General features: G+C 52.6%; 1 protein-coding gene across 5 annotated transcripts; it reads left to right on the plus strand.

Moving 5' to 3' along the window:
* Nucleotides 1–1,331: 1,331 nt before the first annotated feature.
* Nucleotides 1,332–24,167, plus strand: SEPTIN4 (septin 4). Of its 5 annotated transcripts, XM_045182457.2 has the most exons (14): nt 1,332–2,901; nt 3,565–3,609; nt 4,841–4,848; nt 17,766–18,059; nt 18,416–18,509; nt 18,932–19,018; nt 19,516–19,639; nt 22,291–22,425; nt 22,539–22,656; nt 22,746–22,847; nt 23,048–23,144; nt 23,233–23,395; nt 23,565–23,664; nt 23,934–24,167. In XM_045182457.2, exons 1-14 carry the CDS (start codon nt 1,332–1,334, stop codon nt 23,991–23,993), a joined length of 2,997 nt encoding a protein of 998 aa, XP_045038392.2. In that variant the 3' UTR covers nt 23,994–24,167. The 5 variants fall into 5 exon arrangements, with proteins under 5 accessions (XP_045038392.2, XP_024428978.1, XP_024428975.1 ...); XM_024573207.4 differs by lacking the exons at nt 1,332–2,901; nt 3,565–3,609; nt 4,841–4,848 and adding an exon at nt 12,816–12,918; XM_024573211.4 differs by lacking the exons at nt 1,332–2,901; nt 3,565–3,609; nt 4,841–4,848 and adding an exon at nt 15,503–15,709.
* The last annotated feature ends 1,628 nt before the right edge of the window (nt 24,168–25,795 follow it).

Genomic DNA, 25,795 nt, shown 5'->3' on the forward strand with positions numbered 1-25,795 from the left:
CAGTAGTTACATTTATACAGTCCTGAAATTACATTCGGCCCTTTGAAGGCAATCACAAGGCTGATGTGGCCCCCGGTGAAAATGTGTTGGACACCTCTGCCTTAGTATCTTCAAGATACCTGACTTGTAAATGTTCTCCCACTTTCATCCTTTTCTATTTAAAAAAAAGCTATAATGGCTAACCGAGTGTCTTATATTCTAAAGACTTGTATCAGTAGCTCAAAGTTTCTCAACCAGCTGAGATCCCTGCCACCTAAAAATCTGTGGCTTTCAACTTTGTCTCTAATCATGGCTGAATTTAAAGATCCAGAAACAAGGAATCTGACCATGCTATAACCTTGATGACCCGTCAGAGTCAGTCGTGAAACGTGGGGATGATAGGGTCTGTGTCTGAAAGAGACAGAAACAGACACAGAAAGGAAGCATGTGGAAGGGAGAGAAAGACAACAGTATCTCGTTTATCCAGAATGTTCATACAAGTTGGAAAGTCATCCTTGAAATTAAGAACCAGAGTCCAGCTGATCAGGATTGCTGAGAGAAGAGAATCATGAGACAGGACACTATAGCATTTATTGTGTGACACCTACCTACCAGACAGTGGTTACCAGTTTAAGAAAACCAGGCACAGGCAAGCCAAGTAACTTGTCTGAGGCTCACAAGTTGTCACTTATGTTTGCAACCAATACAGATCTTTTTTGCAATCCTCTCACTCCTGAGCCAAGGATGTGAGAATTTATGACCCTGAAGTTTTACCCCATGGTACACCAAACCACCTGTAAAACCTGGAAAAGGTTGGACTTTATTTTTTGACTTGTATACAATGCAGTTGCAAACCAAATTGGGACAGATTTGGACCTTGTACCTTATGAAGACTGGGACTAATACAGCACGATTGATTTGAATAGCCTTGCCTTGGTAGGATATTTGGGCTGATTCCTTTTCTGGATGAGTCTTTGAGAATTCCCAGAATCTGGGGAGAGTTAAGGGAGGGTATGAAGCCTTCCCTATAGATCAGGAAATCCCGTTTTGCTAAGAACTTGACCAAAGCCTTGGTGGTGTCAACTCCAAAGACAAACCCAGTTTTCTTGCAGTTACTGCATGAGATTCTCTGAAGAATTGTGGCTATATGCCGCAGTGTTTAATAGGAAGCTCCTTTATGACATCACCAGGCAGGTAGCTAAGGGGACTCATTTGAGAACAACAGTGACTTTTGTGGGAATGCAAAAACAGCAGCTTTTAAAACTGAGGGTAAATATTCAGGCTTATTAGGACCCTGAATACAAGCCAGCTGGTAAAATATGGGTTCTAACCAGAGGGGCAGCATCTATTAAATGGTTAAGATGAATAAAACTGGGCCCAAGGTAAGGGTTTCAATACAGAAAGGGGCTGAGATTACTAACACAGCCCCTCAGCGGGGACATGGGCCCACTGCTGTCTCAACCCAGCGAAGTTCTGGAGTCTCCACCAGCCCTTCTACCCATCAAAGATCAGAAGTTCGGCATTCCATCATACCCCCTTCATCATGCTATCCTCGCTCTATTCCCCCCCAATCAGGACCCAGCTCCTCTGGAGCACCCATCCCTAGAGGAACTGAGAACCGATCAAAATCAGAAGCTTACCGCCGTGCCTCTCTTCAGCAAAAGATCCAGCAAACTCAGGCACCATTTTCCCATGCTGTTCAGGTGCAGCAGAATATTATTCCACCCAGAGAAGAAGCAGCACGAAGAAAGGGTGAGAGCAAGTCAGGGCATGACAGTAGTCATTATTCATTAACCCCAGATGCCAAATCCTTTCGCCACTTGAGTTTTGCAGACCAGAGGGATAGTGTACAAATCTTACAAGAAGATCCACCCTCCAAGGTCCTGTACCCACAAGGAGTCAGAGTTCCCCGGAGGTCTTTGGTTTCCCCAAAGGATGAAGCAGTCCAAACTGAGCCCATCCGAAAGAGTGTGGCTGCTGCTGAGATCAAACCTACAGGGAAATCCTCTAGCCCCGAACATGGCAACAAACGCATCTTTGCAGACTCTCGAACAACCCAGAGGAGGATTCCTGGCCAAGAGTCTGAAACAGGTTGTCACAGTTCAATTTATGTAGAGCCCAAGGCCTTGCACAGGAACAGGAACTTGGAATCATCCCTCACACTCTCTGTCCTTAAAGATGTGGATGGTGGACACCAAGTTTCTATGCGTACAGAGCTTGAGCCTACCCTCAAGCATTCTGCCTACACTGAACCCAAGCCCCCCCTAAGAGTCTTATCATCAGACGTGGAGTCCAGCATAAAGACCCCAGTGCGAGGAGATGGCGAGGTCGGCCGCAGAGTCACTATCAGCTCAGGAGCACAGCCAGTACATACAGCTCACCGTGTGACATCTCGAGCAGGATCAGAGAGCCCCCACAAGGCTTCCATGTTTACCTTCCCCGAGCCTGTCTATAAGCAGTACACCCAGAGAGCCTCAGAAAGTGTTTCCATGTCCCCACTACCCAGACTCAAGCATCCAGAACCTTCCCCAGATACCTCTTTTCATGCCAAAGTGGAACTGACCCCTCGGCCCTTACCCCCTCGGTCCTTACCTAAGTATGGGCCTGAGTCCTCATGGTGGGCCTTACTCAATACTGAAGTTGAAATGCCCCAAAGCCAGCCAACACCACCTGATTTCGAGATGAAATCCTCCCTTCCCATAGACTATTCATTGTCCTCTTTTGAAATGGACTCAAACCCTTTCTGTGAAGATCTGATGTTCCAGAGAGAGAAGGCAAGTGCATCACCACCACCAGCACCAGCAACACCACCACCACCATTACTAAAGGAGCCTCCAAGCCAGGCACCATTCAGGGGAGTGCCACAGGCCCCCAAGCGCACCACCAAACAACCCATTCAAAGGTTTAGTGCTTTCTTCTTGGGTATGTGAAGAAGCAGACTGCCCAGGTGCAAACCCGAATTAGTAAGGTGGGGCATGGGCAGGGAAGGCCCCCTCTTCATTCTGGGCCTCAGAGCTGCCCTCCTGACAGTGCCAAAGCTAGACCCATCCTTGAGCCCATTGCTCCATTCCTTCCCCTCCAGCTTCTCTGAGCTCCAAACTAATGACATCGATGACGATGCTTGGGTCGGCGTCAGGCATTGACTCTTCCAGGCAACGCTGCTTAACCTTTCAATGGAAGGTAGTAGAGAGCGGTTTGCAGGGTGGGGACACTGCTTCCCGAGAGTGGACATGAAGAACTGAGCTGGGGTGAGGGCTGGTAAGGGCTAGTACAGAGAATAAGGTTCTCCGGTAAATACTCTGGCAACAAAGTGGAGGAGGTGGGGCATAGATGAGCTGGGACTTAAGACTTCTAAAAGGGGAATGGCATTAACAGTGGCACAGAGGGTGGAAGAAAAAGGAGAGAGAATGGAAAGGTGATATTTAGTCCCAGCCTGGAGGAGCTTCTTGGAGAGGATCAAAGGCTTGAGAGCACCTTTGGGTAGAGAAATGTGGAGCTAGAAAGGGAGCTAGATGTTAAGTAGCTGGGGGGAAGGGAGTGTGCATTCCACAGAGAGAAAAAAAAGCACCACTCTGTTACTTTCAGATGTCTCTGAGGAAATGTACAATCGTGTCATCTGGTGGCTAAAAGGTCTGTGCTTTCCCCTCCCGTGGGTCCGTTGTGGGGGTCTGGGCACCTGAGGACAGGTGGGAGGGTAGCCTCAAGGTATGCATAGAGCTAGGTCACTGTTCATGCTAGGGTTTTGACTTGAAGGAGCAGAGGAACTTCTTATCTTGCCTAAAATTCTACCATTAATTATTCCTTTGGGACCTGGAACCCTTTTCATTTTCAAGAGTTTCCTTTTATTTTAAGAGTCTGCTTTTAATGGGTAGTCACTTCTGGAATGGAGAGCAATATAAACCTGTGGCCTGTCAGCTTAGCTGATCTTACCTATCATGTGATAAACAAGCCCCAGCAAAACTTGCCTCACAGTCTTACTCAGGCTAATTCAGGTTAAGGGGTCTCCTTGTGTGTGTCTCTGGTTCCTCAGAACCCTTCTTACACCCTGATTCCAGGACCTGGGGGTACTTAATGGCTGCTGCTAAGCAGGATTTCCAGGGATGTGTGGGCCTCTGCCTTGAGGCCATCAGTGGGCCCTGCAGCCAACTCAGAAGTCCTTAGGAATAGTGTCTTCAGGGCTTGGTGACCCCCTGACTCCCCTTGTATCTTGACTACTGTGGTGGGAGGGAAGATAAGGACCAGCCCTTATATGTGGGTCTTAGTGGCAAGGAGTTGTTGCTTCACGCACCGTGGTCCCAAATATGCTCCAGCCCTGAGAGCCTGAGGGAGGCTCTGGGCTCTGGGTGAGGAAATTCCTAAGGAAGAGAGAGCCCTGGGAATACAATCCAGTCACAACCAGCATGAACCCTCAACAGGGAAGGGCAGCCCCGCCCCTCAGAGCGAGCGAAGTTCTATAAAGAACACGTTTAGTAGAGAGTGGATTCTGGAGTTACATTCCTGGGCTTGAGCCCTGGGTCCACTATTTTCTAACCATGACATCGGGTAAGTATTCTACCTCTAATTAGTTTTCCCCATTGGTTAATGGGAACAATGGCTTCCTTTTAGGGTTCTTGTGAGGGCTGACCAAGCTATTACATGTGAAACACTTAGCATGGTATAATGCTTGGCAACGATGAGTACCCAGGAAATGCTAACTGCTGTTATTTGGACCACTTGCAGTAGGAGGGGATTTGGGCCAGGTTATGTGCAAGTCCACTGCACATCTTTAGTAAAATTCTCTTTTTCCCCTCCTGTTGGCACTCTCTGAATTCCATTTGCTGCCCACTGGGAATGCCTGGCTTCTACGTCTCCATTGTGACAGATGAGGAGGTAAGAATGCTCCTGGGAAGTTAACTTCTAGTCTCCTTGTGCCCTGCCCCCCTTAACCAAGTCCCTGTCTTGCCTTCCTCTGAAGAAAGCAGGTATGGAGGGAGACACACGGAGCTGCTCCCTATTGTAGGGCAGGTGGTTCACTGCACGAGGACACCTGGCAGAGAGGACAAGTGGGGGCTGAAATGTAGCCTGTGCTCCACTTGCCAGGTTGTGCTCCTGTGAGGCTGCGTCTCCCCAGAGGGGAATTTTCACAAAGGTGCTATGTGAGCTAGTTGGCAGCCCTGGAGAGAAAGAGTAGAGATCTTTTGGCAAATGGTGAATCCTGCCAATCTTTCCCACAGTGCTCTGTGGGAAGGCTGTCTGGGAAGCCGTAGGTTGGATTGGTCCCCACTTGGTTCTTGCCTCTCCAGCCTAGGGCATTCCAGAAAGGGGATGGTTTTCTGGGTTACACACTATTTGAGTCCTCACCTTGGAAAGCCACAAGGTGAACTCTGCTCTCAGCAGCCCTGTGTCCTGAATTTGGCAGTGTCCTGATTTTATTGTGTGTTGTTCCCATAAGTACTTTAGTTCTTCTTGGCCCATGTTTGATAAAATGGTCCAAGCTCTCCTGCCTCCGCCTGTCTCATGCCATCTCTCTTACTCAAAGCCTAGCGTGGCCTCTAATGGGTCTCTCCCATGGGCTAGCTTAGGGTGGACAGTTGACTACAGATAAAAAACAACTGGGGAGAAGGGCCGAACAGCCTGAGCTCAGATAATGGAACAGCTGCAGAGGAGGTGCCAGAAACGCGGCTGCCACCCCCTCTGCCATGGCTTCTTATCCAGCCCTGTTCCCTGTGCTGAGCTGTGGGTGGAAGCAACTACTTTTAGAGATTGTCCTAGTGCAAGACAGTAAATCCTCCTCTTCCTCCCTTTCTCTCTCCTCCCTTCCTTCCTCCTCCTTTCCCTTCCTCCCACAAACAGTTTTTGTTCAGATGCCCACACTTTGCTAGGTGCTGTTGGGGAAAGCATCGAAGCCTCACAGCACACACATTCTTTGGCCTTGAGAAACTTACCATCTGGGTGGGGAGATAAGACATGGGTAGGAAACAGCAATATGAAATAGTCTGCTCAAATTGTCCAAATAAATGCAACAGACTTAAAAGGGGCTCTTGGAGAGAGGGAGTGAGCCTGAAATTTGATGGGGTCAGGTTACCCCCTCCTTCCCAAAACCAGGGGTTATCTTAACAGCTGGCCTCTTGCTTGCCCTTGGATGCAAATCTATACCTTTGGGGAGGAATACTTCCCCTATTTCAGGATATGATGTTTTTGATTGAGCAAGTTCCTCCTTATTTTGCCCCATCTTGTTTTGGTTAAGGAAGTCAAAGCCTTGGCAGCAGGACAGCTCCTTCCCAAAATAGCTCTTATCCTGTCTGGATAATTGCGGCTCTCCAGCCCTGTTCAGTAGCAGAGCTGCTCCCCAGAAGCTGGAAGAGACTTGCAGGCAGCTGGGCCTGCTGGTCTTCCCGGCTCTCTGGAAGTGGTGTGGCATGGAGGTGGGCCAGGTACCGTACTTGTGAGAGGGCTAGACCTTCCCCAGCCTGCACCCCTCCCCCCTGGCGGCCCCGGGGTTGGAGACTGTGGTGCTGGCATCCAAGGCCTCTGGTTCCTCTGATCTGGGAATGGTTGCCTGTAGAGCCTGTTCCAGATTCCACTCCCAGCAGGAATTCTCTGGTGGCCCAGCCACGGCGCCTGGCTCGTGGACGGCAGCATGTCTGTTGTTGAGCTTCATAGGCCCTTCTGGGTCCGCAGCTGGGGATGGAGCATGGTTCAGCCCATCTCTCTGTGTCAGTCTCCTCCCAAACAGCCCTCAAGGTCCTTCTGTCTAAGGAAGGAGGTGGACAGATACTTCTTATCCTTGGATTGGGACGTTAGGGGCTGGAGTCTGCAGAGGAGGTTATGTTGGACTGAGAGACACATTCCTGATGGTTGTTGGTTTGGTTTTGTTTTGGGGGGGGGGGATTGTGTTTGTTTTTTTTTTTACCAGAACTAGCCAAAGCTCAACAGGAAGGTCCTGAGGGTGCATTTTGGGGTCAGCGGGAGCTGTCTTCTCACACAGCCCTGGGGGAATTCTGTGGAATAAAATAGCTCTTGATGGGAGGGGCTGCAACACCCATGATGGGATGGGGCTGCCCTGGCCCCAAGATCCTGTTTCCTCAAGGCCCCAGCCTACTTGCCCTTGAATGTGACTTCTCAGGCTGTCAGTGCATAAGGTGGTTTACTCCCTGCTATATCTATCAATTATGCAAGAGGCCAGCTCTGGAAAACAGGCCAGGAACTAGAGGAGGCTGTCTCAGTGATATCTAAGGTAGACTTGAGTATCTTTAGGGTGACATGTCATTTGGCCCCTGGGAGATGGGACAGCCAGCCTCCTGTTGGCTCCTGAGACATGGAGATGATTTGCTCATGTAGACTTTGTAGACAAAGCAAACTCCAGAGCCCGGGAGGAATGCAGAGAGGCTCTGCGTTCACAAGGATGTTGCCAGAGTCCTAGTATAAGGGCTGTCAGAAAGGAACCCTGGGACCACCTGCCCCACTCCTCACGTTTTCTCTTGTTTTGCACAGAGGCTCGTAGTTGAGAGGAAAGGGAATTGTTGAAAGAATGAAGCACAGATGCTGAAAATGGGACAGGGCACCTCAGGAGGCTTTTCATAACAGCTTGACCCTCACCACGAGGCTTCTTTTCCTGTCACATGGTACCTTCTCATTTCCAGGTACCATGGGCAGTCAAGTCCAGGGCAGGATAGGATGCTGGTGATCCCTGGCCTAGACTTTTTATTTTGGGAACAGGCTAAGTTACCAACTCATCAGGGTTTGCGCAGGACTTTCCTGGCTCTAGCCCTGAAAGTGCTGTGTCCTGAGAACTCCCTTAGTCCTGGGCAGAACAGGGCAACTGGTCACCCTAGGACAGGCTGGGACATGGTGTGCCTCAGCAGGAGCCACTGGAAGCACAGGGCAGAGGGATAATGTCCCTTCTTCATTGGAGACCTGAGCAGATTGCTACCTCTGCCTACAAACTTGGGGCAGGAAAAGCCTCCTTCTCGGGCTTGATGGCAGAACTGAGGCCAGAATCCCTTAGTTTTCTGTTCTGCCCAGAATGCTCCTGCATAGGGAAGAATCTGCTGCATCCATTTGGGACTTTCTGGTGTATTTCCAGAAGCTCCTTATTTCTTTGCCCGGAACCTGTCTCATACTACGTTTTTCTGTCAGAGTCATTTGGCGATGTTTGAAATGGTGGGTTTTTTGTTGGTTTTTTTCCCGAGTAAGAGGAGACACAGGGCCTGGCTGGATTGGGGAGCTTGGTGTCAGAGGGCAGAGTGCACACTCGGGCGAGGAAGCTGATCTGTAACACGGCAGCCATTCGGACAGCTGCTCAGCCAGAGGAAGGCTGTCCTGAGTGACAGAAATGACCATGTCCCTTCACCCTTCTCTGCTCAGCTGCTTGGTCCCAGCTGCCATGAAGGGGGAAGCACCAGACAGCTGCACCTGGGGGCTGAGTGTGGGCCTGGAGGAGGGGGACAGAATGTGAGGCAGCTCCTGGGGGCAGCAAGGGCCTTGATGCTGTAGGTGGGAATACCGGCCAGCCAAAGTCATTTCCTTGGCATACTCACCACAGGCAAAGTCATTCAGCTCCAGCAGTCTCCACTGTGGCTGTTTTTGGGAATTCAGCTCAGTGAGTCTGAAACCAAGACCTGTTTTCTAAAGATGGAGTGGTGCATAGCTGGAGAAGCTGACTCCACGGTTGGTGGCAGCATGGTCATTCCCATGTCACTTTAGTCTGAGGCTCTTCTATCACCCTACACTCACTTGCACAAGCCTCATCCTTTGGAGGGAAGGCACTTGAAATAGTCATAGTTGACAGTTGCTGGTTCGGTATTGGCCATTTTCTCGTTAGCTGAGGTAATAGCCACCACCCATTGTAGAGGTTATTCCATCCTAAATGTGTTGCTTTAGTGAACCATAGCAGCACTCCTATGAAGCGAGCTTTTTTCTCCTTATTTCATGAAGAAACAGAGGCTCAGAGCTGGCTGATCAAAGCTGAGAGCACTAAGGAAGCACCCTGCCTCAGGGATGCGGGTGTGGTGGAGAATCTTCTGTAGCCACGTCTTCCTGGAAAATAACTTCTCAGTATTTCTGCAGCACCTTCAGAGATCAAGAATGGTGAAGGGAAGGGTTTTAGTGGGGGTGACATCTATGTCTTTGCATGTGAATCTGAGGCTGGGCGTGAGGCTGGGTGAGCTGGTAAGCAGCCAGAATGAAGGGCAGGTTATAGGTCAAAGAAGCCCAGAGCCTCAAGGCTTGTCTGTGCTCCGAAATCAGAGTGGAAAACTAATCAATGACTCTCTTCAGTCAATCCATACTGACCAGACATCTCCTGGGGGCAGAGGCCTGGTCTCTCGCCCAGGCAGACATCACATGACATCACACGTTCACTGAACTGAAGTAAATAGAGGTTAAAATAGAAGACATACTCCCTGTCCTTGAGAGGCTTGTGGTTAATCTGGGAGAGAAAAGTATATAGATGGGTCACTTGAAAGGGTGTGGACCTCAAAGGACAAAACAAAGTCCAGTGAAATGAGTGAGCAAAGCTTCTGGCATGGAGGCATTTGGAGGCTAAAGGTAGGGGGGAGACAAATTTCAGCTCAGTATAATGACTGCCCAAATATGGAAGGGCAGTTGTTAGAGTCCGTGAGATTTGGGCCGCAAGAAGTATTCAAGCAGGGGCTGGAAGGTCAGGGGGTTCTTGAAGGGAGTCAGTCTCCAGTGGGTAGTGGCATTGGGAGATATGTAGGCCCCTTCCATCCCTGAGCTCCTAGGCCCTGCCCTGCTGTAGAGAGATTGTCGGAAGGGCCCTCTGGCTGGCTTCTAGCATCCTGCTGGCTTCGGAACTGGCAGCCATTCACCAGGTGCCAGGAAACACAGTGCTCCCTGGCCTTGCTACCCATATCTCACAACTGCCCAGAGATCACGGGGCAGAGGAGCAGTAGAGGGAGGAGTAGGGCTTAGGTTATTTTGGTTTCTTGACTTTCACAGACCTTGCTAGATAGACTGGCTAAGGTTTCCTTGAAAGACACAACCCAATGATAGCCTTTTGGCTCCACCTGGGCTCTCTGTGTCCTCAGTGACTCATCAGCTCTGGGGGAAGGGAAGCACAATAAGTTCCTGTACCACCTAAGGGAAACTGCTACTGAGAGGCAAAAGTGGCCTTTGCTAGTTGTGCAGATCTGAAGTCCTGATTTCCTGTAATAATCACTCTCTATTTGTAGCTTTGAACCTGGGCCCTAGCTTGGCCCAAGTTTAGCATTCTTGTTTAGCTCAGTGCTACACAACCTTCACTGATGGGTGGGCAGGGAAGATCCAGGGGAGGGGGCCAGGAGGTGTTCCATACACACCATGTTGGTCTGACATGAGCAGGGGGAGCCCAGGACAGTAGGGTGGAGCTGTGTTGCTGGTCTGAGTGTCCCAGAAGAGTCACCCTCTGTGACAACCCAAGCGTCCTCTCCTCAGACCTCTGGCTTGAATACCCCTGCCATCAGTGGGTATTCTTCCATCAGTGCCCGGGGGACTGTGCTGTCACCAAGGACATCCCACAAGGACATGCCTGGTGGGATGTTGGATTCAAGGGAGAATCCGAGCTCCAAGAGCCGAGGGGCACTAAGGCAAGGTTGGCCAGGCCACCTGATGGCTGGAGGCGAGGAAGAGTGCTCAGTGGTCAGTGACTCACACAAGAGCACCTCTGTCCTGCTTCTGACCAGGTACCAACTCAGAGCATGAGAGCTGGAGATGGGGGGAGTCCAGTCCTTTCTTTCAACAGGAAAACAGAGGCCCAGGGGAGGGGGAGGGACTTTTGGGCAGTGCAGTAATTGCCAAAGCTGGCACGGGGACTTATGCCCAGACTAAGTTCTCTCAGAGACCCCTGAATGTCACAGGGTCAGCACACGGGGTTTGTGCACGTGGAATGGCTCCAAGTCTGTCTTCAGCTTTTGTTTTGCCAAGCATGCCATATGTTGGGCTTGTGGCTCAGTGATTACAAAGAAACTGGCCATCAAGACCTCAAGATTCTTGGCTTTGAGATGAGTTCCATGGTCCCAGGCCTCTCTTGGGGACTCACTTCCTTCAAAGCAAGTTGGCTCCAATGTGCCTTAGGACACGCAGGGCTCTCTGGGGCCTCAGCAGCAGGTGCTAGCACAGAGCTGGGATTCCGGCCGCAGCTGAGGATGAGCTAACTGAGCAGCCTTCTGAGATGTGTCTGTGTCCACACTTGAATTGCAGCTGGGACTGGAGGAAGGAGGGATGCTATGCCTGTAGAAAACAAGGCTTTGTCATGGGACCTTTCTTCCTTGACATAGGCCTTCTCCCCTGGGCCCAGCACCCGCCAGCCCAGGTCACTCTGACTGCTGGTGGCAGCGCCCTAGAGCTATTCTTCCATGTGCGTGCATGAGGGCTAGTGGCCTACAGCTAGTTTCCCATAGTGAGGCTTTGTGTCGCCCAAGTTTGACGTCCGGGCCTGATGGCAGCAGCTGCTACTGCTTCCACAGACTTCCACCAGCGTTTGGTTTCTCTCTAAAGAAACTCCTTTTTGTCTTTGTTTCCCTGAGTACAGCTTCAGATCTCCTGATCTACCCCAGTCCTGTTGCAGAAGACTTTCTCATCTTTTAATTGGGGCCAAACCACTGACTTATAGCCTAGTTCAATATGCTCATTTTCAGGTGGGGAAACTGAGGTCCAGAGAGGTGAAGCAAGGTCACCCAGCTATAAAGGGTCTTCTGTGTGAACTGATTTCTTTAAGCATCAACTACCTCTTCCACCTTGTAGCCCACCTGAGCCAAATAGCCAGTACCATCTGCAGTAGCAACCCTTGGTTTTCTGAGCCTGACCTCATCCACCTACCCAGGCCCCCCTCTCTCCTTCTGATGAGTTTTCACTGACCCCAACCATGACCACAGGGTCACAGATAGTGCTGAACTAGCACTATCTGTGCTTCTAGCAGTAGAGAGGGCCATGCCTGTAGGCTTCAATTTTGTCCAAAGTGTGTTCAGGCCAGTCAGCCTGCTGTGGGGGAGGGCTTTTTGGAGTCAGGGAGGGGCATGCTTCTGGAAACTTCCACAGAAGCCTGACCAGCTCAGACCTGTGTTAGCTCAGGAAATCACCACCAACTCCCCACCCCCTAAGCATCGTCTTCCCCCTGACTGCTGCTGACCTTCTGAGCCTCTAATTCCTCTAAAGCTGCTGGGGCATCTGTCCCCACAGCATCTCACCTGCTTGCCCAGCGTGCCTGGGCTGGCCTCTCCTGAGGCCCTGCCCACTTTCCTCAGCCCCAGGCAAGCCGGAAAGGCCACTCGGCCTCTCCTTTCACCCTTCCAGCAGATGATCCCTGGATAATTTATGCAGCAAATCCTCTTTAATCTTTAATCTAGGGTCCTGCACAGAGGGAACCTCCTGTCTCTTCTTCATAGCTTGGGTGGAGGGGAGCATGTCTGCCACTCCACCTTGGCAGTGTGGAGGGGTTATGGATAATCAGTGACTTCCCACAAGCCTGGAGGACTCTGGGGGGAGCTAATGGATTGTCTCCAAGTCATGGGGCAACAACCTCCCCCTTCTTCCAAAGGCGGCTCCTGCGGGTGCCAGGTGGGCGCTTTCATCTTCCCTGGGGACTGGCTCAAGCCCAGATGGTGATAGCCGCCCCAAGAGTACACTCTTTAGGAGCTGAGGAAGGAAGAGCCAGGTGACAGTGCAGCACTGTTCTGAGCGCCTCTCTGAATCCTCTGTGCCTCTGGGGGGTCGCAGGCTGCAAGGCTCGCCGCCAGGCTGACCTCACCCTGTCCAGCCTGCACCCTCAACCCCCTACCCACTCTGCGAGGTACAGACCCCGCCTCTGGGCTGACCCGCCCCGCCCCGGGCCCCGCCCCCAGCCAGTCCGCACTCAGGCTGCAGGCTGGGGCTGGCTGTGCTGCGAGGTCGCGCAGCTCCGGCCTCCGGTCCCACGGGCGCTGTCCAGGCAGAGCTGGCCCTGCCCGGGCTGCAGCCATGGTAAGGCCGGGGGCGGGGGTTGGGGTGGAGGAGCCGGGCAGGGCTGGTCCTTCCGCTCCCAGGCGGCTCACGGGGACCGTGGCGCCACAGCTCTGGAGGTGCCGGGCGGGAGGCGCTGTCGCCAGCCCTGGGCACACTCAGGCACTGCTCTGTCGCTCAAGTTTCTACTTATGATCTGAGCGGCTATGAGGCGTGCCTCGACCCCCGGGGTGCTGCCTGTGTCCTTGGACGAAGGGGTGGGTCTGTGCTGGCTTTGGAGTGCGCCGGCTGATACGCGGAATGTTGTGCAGGGGAGGGCACGTCAGCGATGAGCGGGGTGGGGGGAAGGGTCCCCGCCCTTCCTTGAGTCAGCTGTTATCTGGGTGATTCCTCCTCACCCACCTACCCTAAGCTCAGGGGCCAGCACAAACTTCTTTGGAAAACACACAGAGGAGGCCCACAAACAGTGCCTTCCTCCCCAAGAGGGATGGTGAGACGCTTGGGCCCTCCTTCCCACTGCCTGGCAAAGGACAGCACCTGGGCCTTTCCCACAGGGCCCTCCGCCCAGGGCCCCCTGAGAGAGGGAAGCCCAGCTCACCATCTGTTCCGTGGGATCAGCTATATCTCTTTGCCCCCGAGAGAACCACCATAGGAAAGCTTCTTCCTGCAGCATCCCATACCCAACACCCCCCCTCCAAAACCAGGCCCCTCTGCAGTGGTGGGGATTTGGGGGAACTCATTCCTGCCACCTGCCTGAGGTGAGAGGAGAAGCAGTAACTCCAGCTAGCCTCCCCAGAGGTCCCCAGGTAGGAAGTTTTGATGTTTGACTAGCTCTTCTCCTGCCACTGTTGCCAGAGCCCACCACAAACACACTATGCCAGGTGTCAGGGCCTCCAGGCCCCATGCTAGCTTCTCCTCCCAGTGTGGAAGCCCCCAGCCTTCACCCTCCTCATTGGGAGTCACAGGCTGTTTACAGCAGGAGGAGGTCCATGACCAGCCTGTGGGGCAGGATGTTGGCTGTGGGCAGCCTCCAGGAGGGAGCTGTCAGGGCCTCGTGGCATCAGAAGTTTCTGGGTCTGGAAAGGCCAACCTCTTGGGCTCTTGTCTCTCAAGCTGTGTCCAGGCTGAGGCCCAAGTCTTGGCCAGGAAGTCTTGGTGACCCTGTGACCTTCCCCAAAGTGGGGAGTTCCTGGGAGAGGCCAAGTGGTGCCTGTCTTTATTCCTGCCTCCATCCTTCTCCCCGCATGGGACGGACAGGCAGATTGTTTCAGAGATGGAAGCCTGGGGGAGCACAGATTGTCCCCAGTGCCAAGTCCAGCAGAGGCCAAGAGGGGCTTTTTCTGCCACACACTAAGTTCAGTTCAGCTGAGGTCTTGGTGCTTTCAGCTTGGCTGAGGCTGCCCTGTTCCTCTTGAATTAAACACATCCCACCACCATGGGAGTCCTCAGCCTCCACACCCTGCCCTCCAGCCAGCCCTGTCCTCAGACCCCTGTTCATGTCAAGCCAGACTCTTCTGTGAGGGTCTCTTTTTGAAAGGACATCATGGGGGAGAGCTTCCCAGCCCAAGAGCCCCAGGGGGGTTAATTTGCATGCAAAAAGAATGACAGGCCAACATTAATAACCATCCCGGGACTTGTGATGCACCTTCTCTCCTCAGGTTCAAAGCAGTATGAGTTATCTGTCATCTGGGAGCGCTTTCTCTCCCTAGCCTTCCTGGGAGTCAGGAAGAGCCATTCACATTAAGGCCTTGAAATTAAAACAATATTCAAAATTGCAAAAGGTGCTTCTGGTCAAACCAGAAACACTGGGCGCCTGACTGCTAGTCAAGTGCTTCACCTGCACACTCGCAGCCAGGCCCCTCAATCTGTCTCCCGCCGAACTGGCGACTCTGAAGCCCCTGGGAGGCCAGCCTCCTGCTGGCCTGAACTCGTGCCCCGCAGAGGCCAAGTGCTAGCAGCAACTCCACTGACTGTGCAAGTGACGGAAGTGGTACAGGTCCCCTGAGTTAGAGGTCAGGTATCCCTCGGTGGGAGGAGTCCCTCTGGGGCTCTCTGCAGGGAGATCCTGGGGCAGGTTTGTGAAGATAGTGGAGTTCTCTGCTAGGAAAACACAAAGGGACACTTGGGAAGAAAACTGGATCCGCCTCCATGAGAACCTCTGACGAGAGGATTATAGGGCATCCCACCCTGTTTCAGCGCTGCTTAAAGTTGAGGGGAAAGAGAGAGAGACTGGAATCCTTTGGGAGTGGAGTGTGCTGGGTATAGCCAGCCCCATGTACAGACGGGCCAGGTCACCTTGGGGAGAGCTCACAACCCTCTGACAGGTCTCACTGTCCTTGGGGGTTACCAGGAGAGACCAAGTAGACCATCTTGTGCTGCAGACACACTTGGGAGGCTGGTGCTGTGCCCACCGGGGTAGGCAGCGGGCAGGCGTCATGGGGCAGCCAATCAGAGGAGGAGGGAACTGCAGCGAAACCCAGTGATCCTGCTGCAGCTGAGCTGTCCTTGGGCTGTGGGAGCCAAGGGAAGGGGAGGAGGAGGGGTGGGGAAGGACATTCCACAGGCTTTTTTGGCCCCTGACAGAGACCGGGGGTGGGGGTGGGGGTGTAAAATAGAAAGGGAAAGGAGCAAGCCAGGACTCTGGATTACAACAAGAGCATCAAGACCAGGCTGTTTCTGTATGTGAGGAACTTTGCCTGAGAGATAAAAATTAGACCTAGAGCTTGCTGACAGGGAGTGTGAAGCGTGGGACATGGACCAGTCAATGGGATGTCAAGGCAGTTCTGTCCCTGAGGACAGCACTGAAGCTGGGGTAAGGTGCTGCTCTGGGAAATGGGTGGGCCTGACCTGTCTTTCCCCTGCCGTGGCTGGGATTGGGGCTCACAGTCAGAAAATGATCTGGTCATTGGCAGAGCTGGGGGTGGGGACGGACAGACAGGAGGTGAGGACCCTGGTATCCTGCTCCTGCTCTAGAGCCCCTATGGACTCCTCCATGCTGACGAGCAGCCAGCTGGGGCTGGCAGGGAGAGCATGGTGCTGGCTTCCTGGTGGCTCTGCTGGAAGAGTGTGGGGTGGGGGTCTCCCTCAGGGCCTTCCCTCTCCCTTTCCTGCTCGATGCCCCTGGGGAAACCAGGTGGAGCACCGTCCTCTCCTGCTGGGCCACTATGGCGTTGATTTTCTGGAATTCCCCAGACTCTAGCTGCCAGAAAACAAGACCTGATGTCCCTCAGCCCCATCCCTTCTCTATTGCCATATGATTCATCATCCACACTGGGACACTTTTGAGAGTGGAAAGGGGCACAATTAATCACTGGACAACAAACATAAACTGGGATGTAGCGTGCCCGCGGTGGACCCTACAATTATTATGGGTGAGAAAAGCCTGTACGGTCAGGCTTGCCTCAGGACAGCCTATTCTGGTCACCAAGTCCCCACATGCTGGTTCTAGTGTCAGGCTAAAGGGCATCTTTTCCTCCCCCATCCAGGCAAGCCCTGGAGGTTATGTCTATAAGCAGGTATGGGGACTTGAGAGGCAACAGTCTGGAAGTAGCTCCAAGGGGATATTTCCCACTAGCCTCCCGATCTCAATCCCTTCCCCTGGCATAAACCTGGCAGTGTGCATGCCCGCGCTCCCTCAGCTCTTCCCTTTGTGAGACGGGGAGCTGCAGGAAGACTATGGCCATCTTACCTCCTTCGACCCTGGCAGGGACTCCACAGTGGTCGGGGTTGCCCACACTGGTTGGCCATCCCCAGTGGGTGAGTCAGCCTCTGAAGCTGGTCCTTGTCCATTGTCTGGGGGTAGCACGTGGCTATTGTGAGACAGAGCTGAGCCCAGCACTGCCAGGCGCTCTACACAGGGGGCTGTCCCCCAATGGGGAGAGGCAGCTTTCAGATCTAGAGCTGAGGGTGAGAGGGAGGGTAGCAGCCTCTCTTCCAAGCTGGTGATGGGATGGAGCTGGTCTCCGGAGAGGAGCCAGCCATTCTGCCTTCTACCCCTGTGGTACCCAGTTCAGGCCAGATCCCCTCTGGCATTGCTGGCTAAAGGTCAACTCGAGGCAGAGGGGGCAAGGTGCAGCTGAGGGGTGTTCCACAATCCTCCCATGTTCCACACAGTTGGGGGGCTGTCAGCAGCTCTGGAGGCCGAGTGTCCTCCCATTCTACGTCACCTGGTCCATCTTAGATCCCCTACACCCACACACAGCATCCACTGCCAGGTTTATCCTTCTCCCCTGGGGCCAAGGCTCAGGCTCTGGTGTGGCCCACTGTCTGGAATAAAGGGTGTCAGGTCAGCTGTACTGAGCTCTGGGCAGTGAGCACTCCCAATAGAGGCTGCACCCTAGTCCCAGAGCTCCCTGACCTGCAGTGGCAGGAGGCATGGAGCCCCCTGCTGGCAGCTGCCTTCTTCCCTCCCTCCTGCTCTGCCCCCTTCTGACTTGGCACTCTCCTTGAATCCTGAGCCACATTCTCTTCTCAGCTCTAATGCCTCTATCTGCTCCTCCCCGTTCAGTCTGACTTTCTGGCCTTTGAGGTAGTGCCTGGGCCCTGATTTGGCCAGACCTCTCAGGGAGGGCAGCTTCAACCAGCACCTTGTGGACTGGGGGCATCAGGATTGGAGCTGGTCAGTTCCCAAGAGCCATTGCTAGGCTTCAGGGCTGCTCTTGGACCCTGAGGCCTCTCCTGACACCTGGGACCTGTGTGTGAGCAGGTGAAGGAGGGATGGGGAGCACTTCCTCTGGCTTGGCTGCTAGTGCAGTTTCTTTCCCTTCTAACCACAAGTGCTTTCCTTTCTCCCACTTGCCTTCTCCTGTCTGCCTCCTTCATTCTTCCCTTCCTGCCACCTGCCTGCCCACCCCACCCCCAACCCCCAGATCAAACGCTTCCTGGAGGACACGGATGATACAGAACTGAACAAGTTCGGGAAGGATTTCCCAGGAAATGAGAGCTGCCACCAACCAGAGGCCAAGACCTGGGTGTCCAGGCCCCAAGTTCCGGAGCCAACGCCCCAGGCCCCAGACCTCTACCAGGATGACCTGGAGTTCAGACCCCCCTTGTGGCCCCAGCCCTCTGACAGCCAGCAGTACTTCTGTGCCTCAGCCCCTCTCAGCCCCTCAGCCCGGCCCCGCAGTCCATGGGGCAAGCTTGACCCCTATGACTCCTCTGAGGTAGAGCCACCAGCTCTGTCCTTACTTTTCAGGGGGCGTGAGCAGAGAGAGCCTGAGTGTGTGCGTGTGCAGGTGCACGTGAGTGTGTGTGTGCGCGCACATGTTCATGGGTGTTGAGCTGGGGCTTCTCTCTGTCCTTTCTTGGCCCCAGCTCTGTGTGTTGGCCCTGATGTGCATTGAGAACTGGCAGTACCAGGGATAGGAGCCCAGCTGGCGGCCCCAGATGGGGCTGCAAAGGCGTCTGGCACTCTCCTCTAAGGCTGGGCCGAGATCTAGGAGAGAGGGAGGAGGCTGGTGTCGGGTCCTGGGCCCCTCCTGCCTCTCACCCTGATACCCTTTGACTCCCTGTACACTAGGATGACAAGGAATATGTGGGCTTTGCGACCCTCCCCAATCAAGTTCACCGAAAGTCCGTGAAGAAAGGCTTTGACTTTACCCTCATGGTGGCAGGTAGAGCAGGGGCAGGGTTGGGCTGGGCTGGGGTGTTTCAGGTGGGGATGGTATATATGTAGGGAGGAGGCACAGGTAGGGAAGGAGAAAGCAGCAAGCTTGCTATCCCTTTTTGAAAAATAGGTAGTTGCCATGGGTACCCAAAAGTGTGTGTACAGGGTAAAGTGGTACAAAGAACACTTGACCAATAGATTTCTTACATTTGTCTTTTTCTGGGAAAACTTGGGCAGTCTCTTACCCCCTCTGGGCTGCACTCAGATGAGACTGGACAAGCTGTTCCCTCTGCTTCCTTCCAGCTCTGAAATGCTGTGGTTTGATTAGTCTCTTCCCAATTAAATAAGCAGCAGCTCCCCTCACACCTTGGTCTAGTGGGGTTGCCCCTTGGCTCTCGATCTTATCTTCTGTTCTTTCTCCCCTGTCAGGAGAGTCTGGCCTGGGAAAATCCACTCTTGTTAATAGCCTCTTCCTCACGGATCTGTACCGGGACCGGAAACTCCTCAGTGCTGAAGGTAAAGAAGGTGGCGGGGAGCATGAAGACAGGCAGGCAGGCTGACTTGGGAAAACAAACGCTCTCCAGAGTCTGGGGAGTGGGGAATTCCCTGGCATGTAGGAAACCATGGCTTCTAGAGAGTCCAACAGCATCTCTCTATAGGCCTATCTAGCCTGGCAACCTACCAGCCAGCTCCCTAAAGATTTGGGTGCCGAGGCAGGGCAGTGGCCAGAATCCGGCCCTTTGAGTGAGTCTCTGACCCCCAAAGGATTCCAGGAATCCAAGAAAAGAGCAGGGAGCAGCGAGAGCCTGGGGCCAGAGCCAACATCCACCGGCATTTCCTGTGTTGGGAAATGTGCTCCTTGCTGGTTCCCAGAGAAGAGGCCCCCAGGCAGCCTCAGGGTGGGAAGGGGGGCAGTGTGGATGAGGCAGTCTGGACAGCCAGGCTGGTTGGGGTGGGTGGTTTGTCCTGATGGGGCAGGCCCTTGCCCTGGCCTCAGTTTCTCCCTTCTTCAGAGCGGATCATGCAAACCGTGGAGATCACTAAACATGCAGTGGACATAGAAGAGAAGGGCGTGAAGCTGCGGCTCACCATTGTGGACACACCAGGTTTTGGGGACGCAGTCAACAACACAGAGTGGTATGTCTGACCAAGCACAGCCCCAGCTGCCTTCCCACCGGCCACCCACTCCGTACACACGTGCAGGTGCACACATAGGCGCAGACTTATTCCGGATTGTTAGAAGGAAGAGGTTTGTGGCCTTGAGCATGCCAGTGCTTCTTATTGGAAGCTGTCTCCTCTGTGAAGTGAGAGGGAAAGGATTGAAATAGATGATCTCCGATGTTCCTCTGGCTCTGACCTATAATTCTATAATGGGGGTGAGGACACAGGATAAGAAAGAAAAGCCTCAAAAAAGCAAAAGCATGTGAAAACATGTAGAACAGAGCCTGACATATAGTAAGTGCTCAATAAATGTCACCCTCCCTCCTTCCTTTCCTTTCACAGCAACTTTTTAGGTGCCACAAATGAGTGTTATTAAAGAGGTGAGAGTGAATGGGAGGAAGAGTGAATGGAAGGAGAGAAAGAAGAGACAAAGGGGAAAAAAGTAGAACTTTGTTTAAACTCCAGGCATCCTCTAGGCTGCCTGCCAAAAGAAAAGGTGGCTTTGCTACACTGCCCCCCACTGCCATCATCTCTGCTTGCTTCCTTCCTTCCTTCCTTCCTTCCATCTTTTCTTTCCTTCCTTCCTCCTTCCTTCCTTCCTTCCTTCCTTCCTGTCTTCCTTTCTATCTCTTTCTTTCTCTTCCTTCCTTCCTTATTTATTTATTTATTTATTTATTTATTTTTCAGCACTAGAGGGATAATGGTCAGATGTGAGTAGATGAGGTGAGGAATGGCTGCTAGAGACAGGAGAAAGGGGGGTAGGTGACCTTGATGAAGAAGTTAGGCAGGGTAGTGCTAAGACCTCTAGACTGAGAGTTCAAATCTGGATTCAGCATTAAGTAACCGCATGATCCTGAGCAGATGCCTGCATTCCTGAAAAATACTGGCCCTTACTCCCTCACCCAGCTGACCTGAAAATCCCCTAGAATGATGCATGTGATACACACTGACAACTGTAAAGGGCCGTGTACATTACACTTAAGAATTTTAAGATGATAATTGCAGGACCAGTGCAAAATTAAGATGTAGGGCCTCTTGTTCAAAATTATTAAGAACTTCTAGATGGCCACAGCAGAGAATCAAACCCAGTGGGGGCCCTCCTGAGCACAGGGCCCTGTGTGACCATTCAGGCCGCACGCCTGTGCAGCAGACCCTGGACGATCGCCTCACCGACTGATCGTACCCGGCAGGCGTTTCTGTGCGCTGACCTTTCATCGCATGCCTTGTCATTACAACATGTGATTTTCGGCTCAGCACATCGGTTCGTCCTCAGTGTCATAGTCTAAGCCTTGAGGGAAGGGTCATTCCTTACATTCTTGCCCCAGGACTGTGCTTGTACGTGCTTCGTGGTCTCCACAGATATTCCTGATGGATCGAGGTGGCCTCCATGTCATCATCGCCCTTCCTGCTCTAGGGATGTGACTCAGCAAACTGGGCCTGCCCTGAAAACTCTAGCTCCAGCCAGCACCTACTGCACCATCCCCTCCTTCGGTCAATCTACTTAGCTCTTCTTACCTGCCATGATAGTAATATTTAATGTGCCTGCCAGCTCACAGTTTACTGTGCTTCTCCACATACGCTCATTTAGTCAACCAGCAGGGATTTATTGAGCATATACTAGGTGTCCAGCCTGTGCTGGACGTTTTAAGGGATGCAGAACGAGTATGAATGATCCTTGTCCCTGAGAGGCTTACAGTCTCATGGCAGCGGGAGTGGGGCAAGGGGAACGGTAGTTCTCTAATATGTGTGTCAGTTGGGTAACAGGTTAGCAAATGGGTCAGGCAATGTAGCGATAAACACACTGAGCTGAGAATCAGAAGGCCAGGACCCAGGTGGGGAGAGAATTTCCTACTCAAGATGATCAGGATTAGATCTCTTAGCTGCTCTGGATTTAGTTCCTTCATGTATAAAATGAGACTGATGACGCTCAGAATGTCCCCTGATCAGGGCACCTATCAGTGAGGACTCAACTAGATACCAGAAGAGCAAAGGACTTGGAAATCGAAGGTCTTGAATATATATATATGTAAATTCTTATATACTCCCTTTCTCTTTACCACACAGTGAGATTATATACATAATGTCTCTCTCTATAATAATATATACTCAAGAACTCTCTCTCTATCTGTCTATCTCACTCTGTGGTGAAGAGAAGGGGAGAGCAGTGTGCATTGGTGCAAAGGAGACCTGGTGGAAGAGATGGTTCTTGGATATGGCCTTGAAGGATGGAATGGGTTTGGAAAGGTGGAGGAGAGGGTGGAACCACAGAGCAAAGGCTCCGAGGCCGGACCATGAACCTGACTTAGGGCTGCCTTGGCTTCCCCCAATTGCTGTTCACCTGCGGGCACCTTGCTATTCTTATTGCTTTGTTTGGTCACCTGGGCTCTTTTCCTCTCATCAAACTAGTATTTCTTGAACTCTGCCTGCGTGCATAGTCTGGTTTTCTGTCAGGACATGTGAAATGCACCCCTGTCCCACTCAGGCACCCCCCTGAAGACGTAATGAAGCAAGCCAGAGATAACAAGGTCTTGGAAACACTGCTCGGGGCGGGGGCTACTCTGCTGTCCCAGGGCTCACTAGGCAGCCCCTACTCCCACAGTTTCTCTGCTTGTCTGTCCCTGCCCCAGCTGGAAGCCTGTGGCAGAATACATCGACCAGCAGTTTGAGCAGTATTTCCGAGATGAGAGTGGGCTGAACCGCAAGAACATCCAAGACAACAGGGTGCACTGCTGCCTGTACTTCATCTCACCCTTCGGCCACGGGTATGGTCCGAGCCTGAGGCTCCTACAACCAGCGGGTGCTGCCAAGGGAACAGGCCGAGAGCACCAGGGGCAGGGCTGCCACAAGCAGGTGGTCACAGATTCCTGTTCCCCAGGCTCCGGCCATTGGATGTTGAATTCATGAAGGCCCTGCATCAGCGGGTCAACATCGTGCCTATCTTGGCTAAGGCGGACACACTGACCCCTCCTGAAGTGGAGCGCAAGAAACGCAAAGTGAGGGAAGCTGGTGCGGGGAGGGGAGCAGGTGGGCTTCTGGAAAGGATGGGGTCCCCAGAACTTTGGGCCCCTCGTGTGTTTGCCAGATCCGGGAAGAGATAGAGCATTTTGGCATCAAGGTCTACCAGTTCCCGGACTGTGACTCTGATGAGGATGAGGACTTCAAATTACAGGACCAAGCCCTCAAGGTGGGGCCGCCCCAGGGCATCCCTTTCCCATCTTGTTTCTTCCGGGCAAAAGAAAGAAGTAGAATTCTGTACAAGGGTGGGGCTCTCTGGGGTGGGAGAGGACCCTGGTTTCCTACAGCGAGGCAGAGAAGATAAAGACATAGGTGGAAAGGAACAGGTGAGAATGGGGGATGGTGACAGACACTCCAAACTTCTTCCAGGAAAGCATCCCATTTGCTGTCATTGGCAGCAACACTGTGGTAGAGGCCAGAGGGCGACGAGTCAGGGGCCGTCTCTACCCTTGGGGCATCGTGGAAGGTAAAGCACTGAGCTTGTGACTAGTTCCTTGCCCTCAGTGACTCTTCCCTACCCGAGCCCCTGGCTGACCCCTAGCCTTGCTATGCAGTGGAAAACCCAGGGCACTGCGACTTTGTGAAGCTGAGGACAATGCTGGTGCGTACTCACATGCAGGACTTGAAGGATGTGACACGGGAGACACATTATGAGAACTACCGGGCACAGTGTATCCAGAGCATGACCCGCCTGGTGGTGAAAGAACGGAATCGCAAGTATGATCAAAAGCCAGGACACAGCAGGCAGGGGGAATCAATCCCAAGCACACCCTTGGGTGAGACCGAGCCCTTCCTTTTTGCTTTTCTTTTACAGTCCCTGGGCTCAATCCAAGTGGGTGTTGGGGTCCCCCTAGGCTCACCAACCCCCCTTTCCCCTTTCCCTCAGCAAACTGACTCGAGAGAGTGGTACCGACTTCCCCATCCCTACTGTCCCACCAGGGGCAGATCCAGAAACTGAGAGGCTGATCCGAGAGAAAGATGAGGAGGTGAGAGCAGTATGGGGTGGTAGGGGTTGACAGCCTGGGAGGCCCGCTGCTTGATCATAAACCTCAGTATCTTTTTGTTTGGGGACAGAGAGATCCCTGGCCCTGGTGCATATCTGAGACCTGGATTGGTGGATTAGTGGTTCTACCTAGGGTCTCCATCACACCCCAGGGCTACCAAAGTCCTGGGTCAAGGGATTAGAGCTTGGGGACACTTCCCTGATACTATAGGACTCTGAAAGCACCCATTTTGATGCATGTGCCTGTTCCAGCTGCGGCGGATGCAGGAGATGCTGCACAAAATCCAAAGACAGATGAAGGAGACCCATTAGCTGGCTGTCAGCCCTGGATATTTAAATCTCCTCCTCTATGCCTTGCCCATGCCAGCGCCTCCCAGCACCACCAGCTCTGCTCAGGCCCCTGCAGCTACTGCCACGTCGCCTTACATCCCTGCTGCCTCCCCAGAGACTCAGAGGAAATAAAGTTTAACAAATATATAGGTGGCTTCTGGTGTCACTGTCTGTGTCCTTACCACCTCCTGGAGACCAAGAAGATCCTAGGACTCAGTTTTGAAAAGCTGCTTGAGGAGGTTGTTGGTTTATGGCTTCTACAAGGAAGGGGGAGTGGGGAAAGCTTTCTCATGACGGGGGTCAGTCCTTGTCTAGAACCCAGTCTGGCCTTTCCTTTTTACTTACCATACCTATCCCGCCTCTACTATCTGGGGCCTGGGACTCTCTTCATTTTTTTTTTCACATACTGGACATTCAGTTCTACAGAAGTTTTGGATCTGATGTCTGCCCTTAGGAAAACATGGTATTCACCGCATGCAGCCTCCTGACTTCCTGTTTCCCCTCATTTGGGGAAAGGGATATGCATAATTAAGCTCTGCCCTCTAGAAAGCCTGTGATAAGAGCACTGAATAAATGTTAAAATCTTTGCAATCACCAAACACTACAGTAAATGCTGAGAATGAATAAAGTAGTCACTGCCCTCGACGTGTTCAGTATTTAACAATATTTATTAAGCATCTTCTAGGTAGCAGACACTGTTCTAGACCCTGGATGTAAGGCTGTGAGCACAGGAAAATGTTTCTGTTTTCCTAGAATGTACTAACTGTAGTAAAAGTTCCAATGTTTTATAAAGACACGTTGAAATATTTTGGCTCTGAGGCCTGGCATTACAGCATTCAGGCCCAAGTTCTAGCAGTAGCTCAGTTAGAACCATCCAGATACACCAAGGTTGCATGTTCAATCCCGGTCAGGGCACATGCAAAAGTCAACCAATGAATGCATAAATAAGATATATAAGTGGAACAACAAATCAATGTTTATCACTCTCAAAAAACAAAACCCAAAAAACCAAAACCATTCAGAGCCCACTCCAAACCCAAGCTATCTGTTGAGAATCTGAATCAATTGTTCTCCGTTTCCGTCAGGGTAAGTGGCATCCCGGGGTCATCCGGCGCCCTCCAGCGGCGACCTCTGCCCTACTGTCTACTCTGGCTCCCAGGAGAGGAAGGGCAGAGTGGAGGGAGAGCTGGGTCCTGGGAGAGTCCCATCCCCACTTCCTTTACAGACTAGGAGGAGGCAGCTAGCTAGTGGCAGTCTCAGATCCAGGTTTCCAATCTCTCAGATGACAGCTTTACTCAGGACTCACAGAACCATGCATGTCATGAAGGACCGCAGGGCCCGCTGGCCGATGAAAAGTGAGGGTCGGAGGAATCCGTCAAGAGGCAGAAGAAAAATTCTCCCGCCGCCAGTCGGAGAAGACCGAGAAGAGGCCTCAGGCCCAGCCCTCCTTCCTTTCTCAGCCTGCGGGGCCTTTTCTCTTTTTCCGGCTCTAGGACAAGATGATAGCGAAACCAAAGGGGGAAATGGATAACCTAAGGTGCCAACGGCGGTCTCTTTGAGAAATATTCCCAAGGATGGGTCGTCACCGGAAGTGGCTGTAAGGCCTATGCCCCTATAAGGTCCCGCCTCCATTGCGATACCAGTAGGCGACAGGCCTCTCCCACTTCCGGCCCCTGGAGCCTTAACCAGCAGCCCCCCTTTTACTGCTCTCCCATTGGCTGCTGCAGGGACGCGCTGTGATTTCCCATTGGTCGCGTCTCTTCTCCAGCGCCTCACCTCCTCCA

The sequence above is a fragment of the Desmodus rotundus genome, chromosome 9, assembly GCF_022682495.2.
Source record: "Desmodus rotundus isolate HL8 chromosome 9, HLdesRot8A.1, whole genome shotgun sequence".
NCBI classification, from domain to species: Eukaryota; Metazoa; Chordata; class Mammalia; order Chiroptera; family Phyllostomidae; genus Desmodus; species Desmodus rotundus.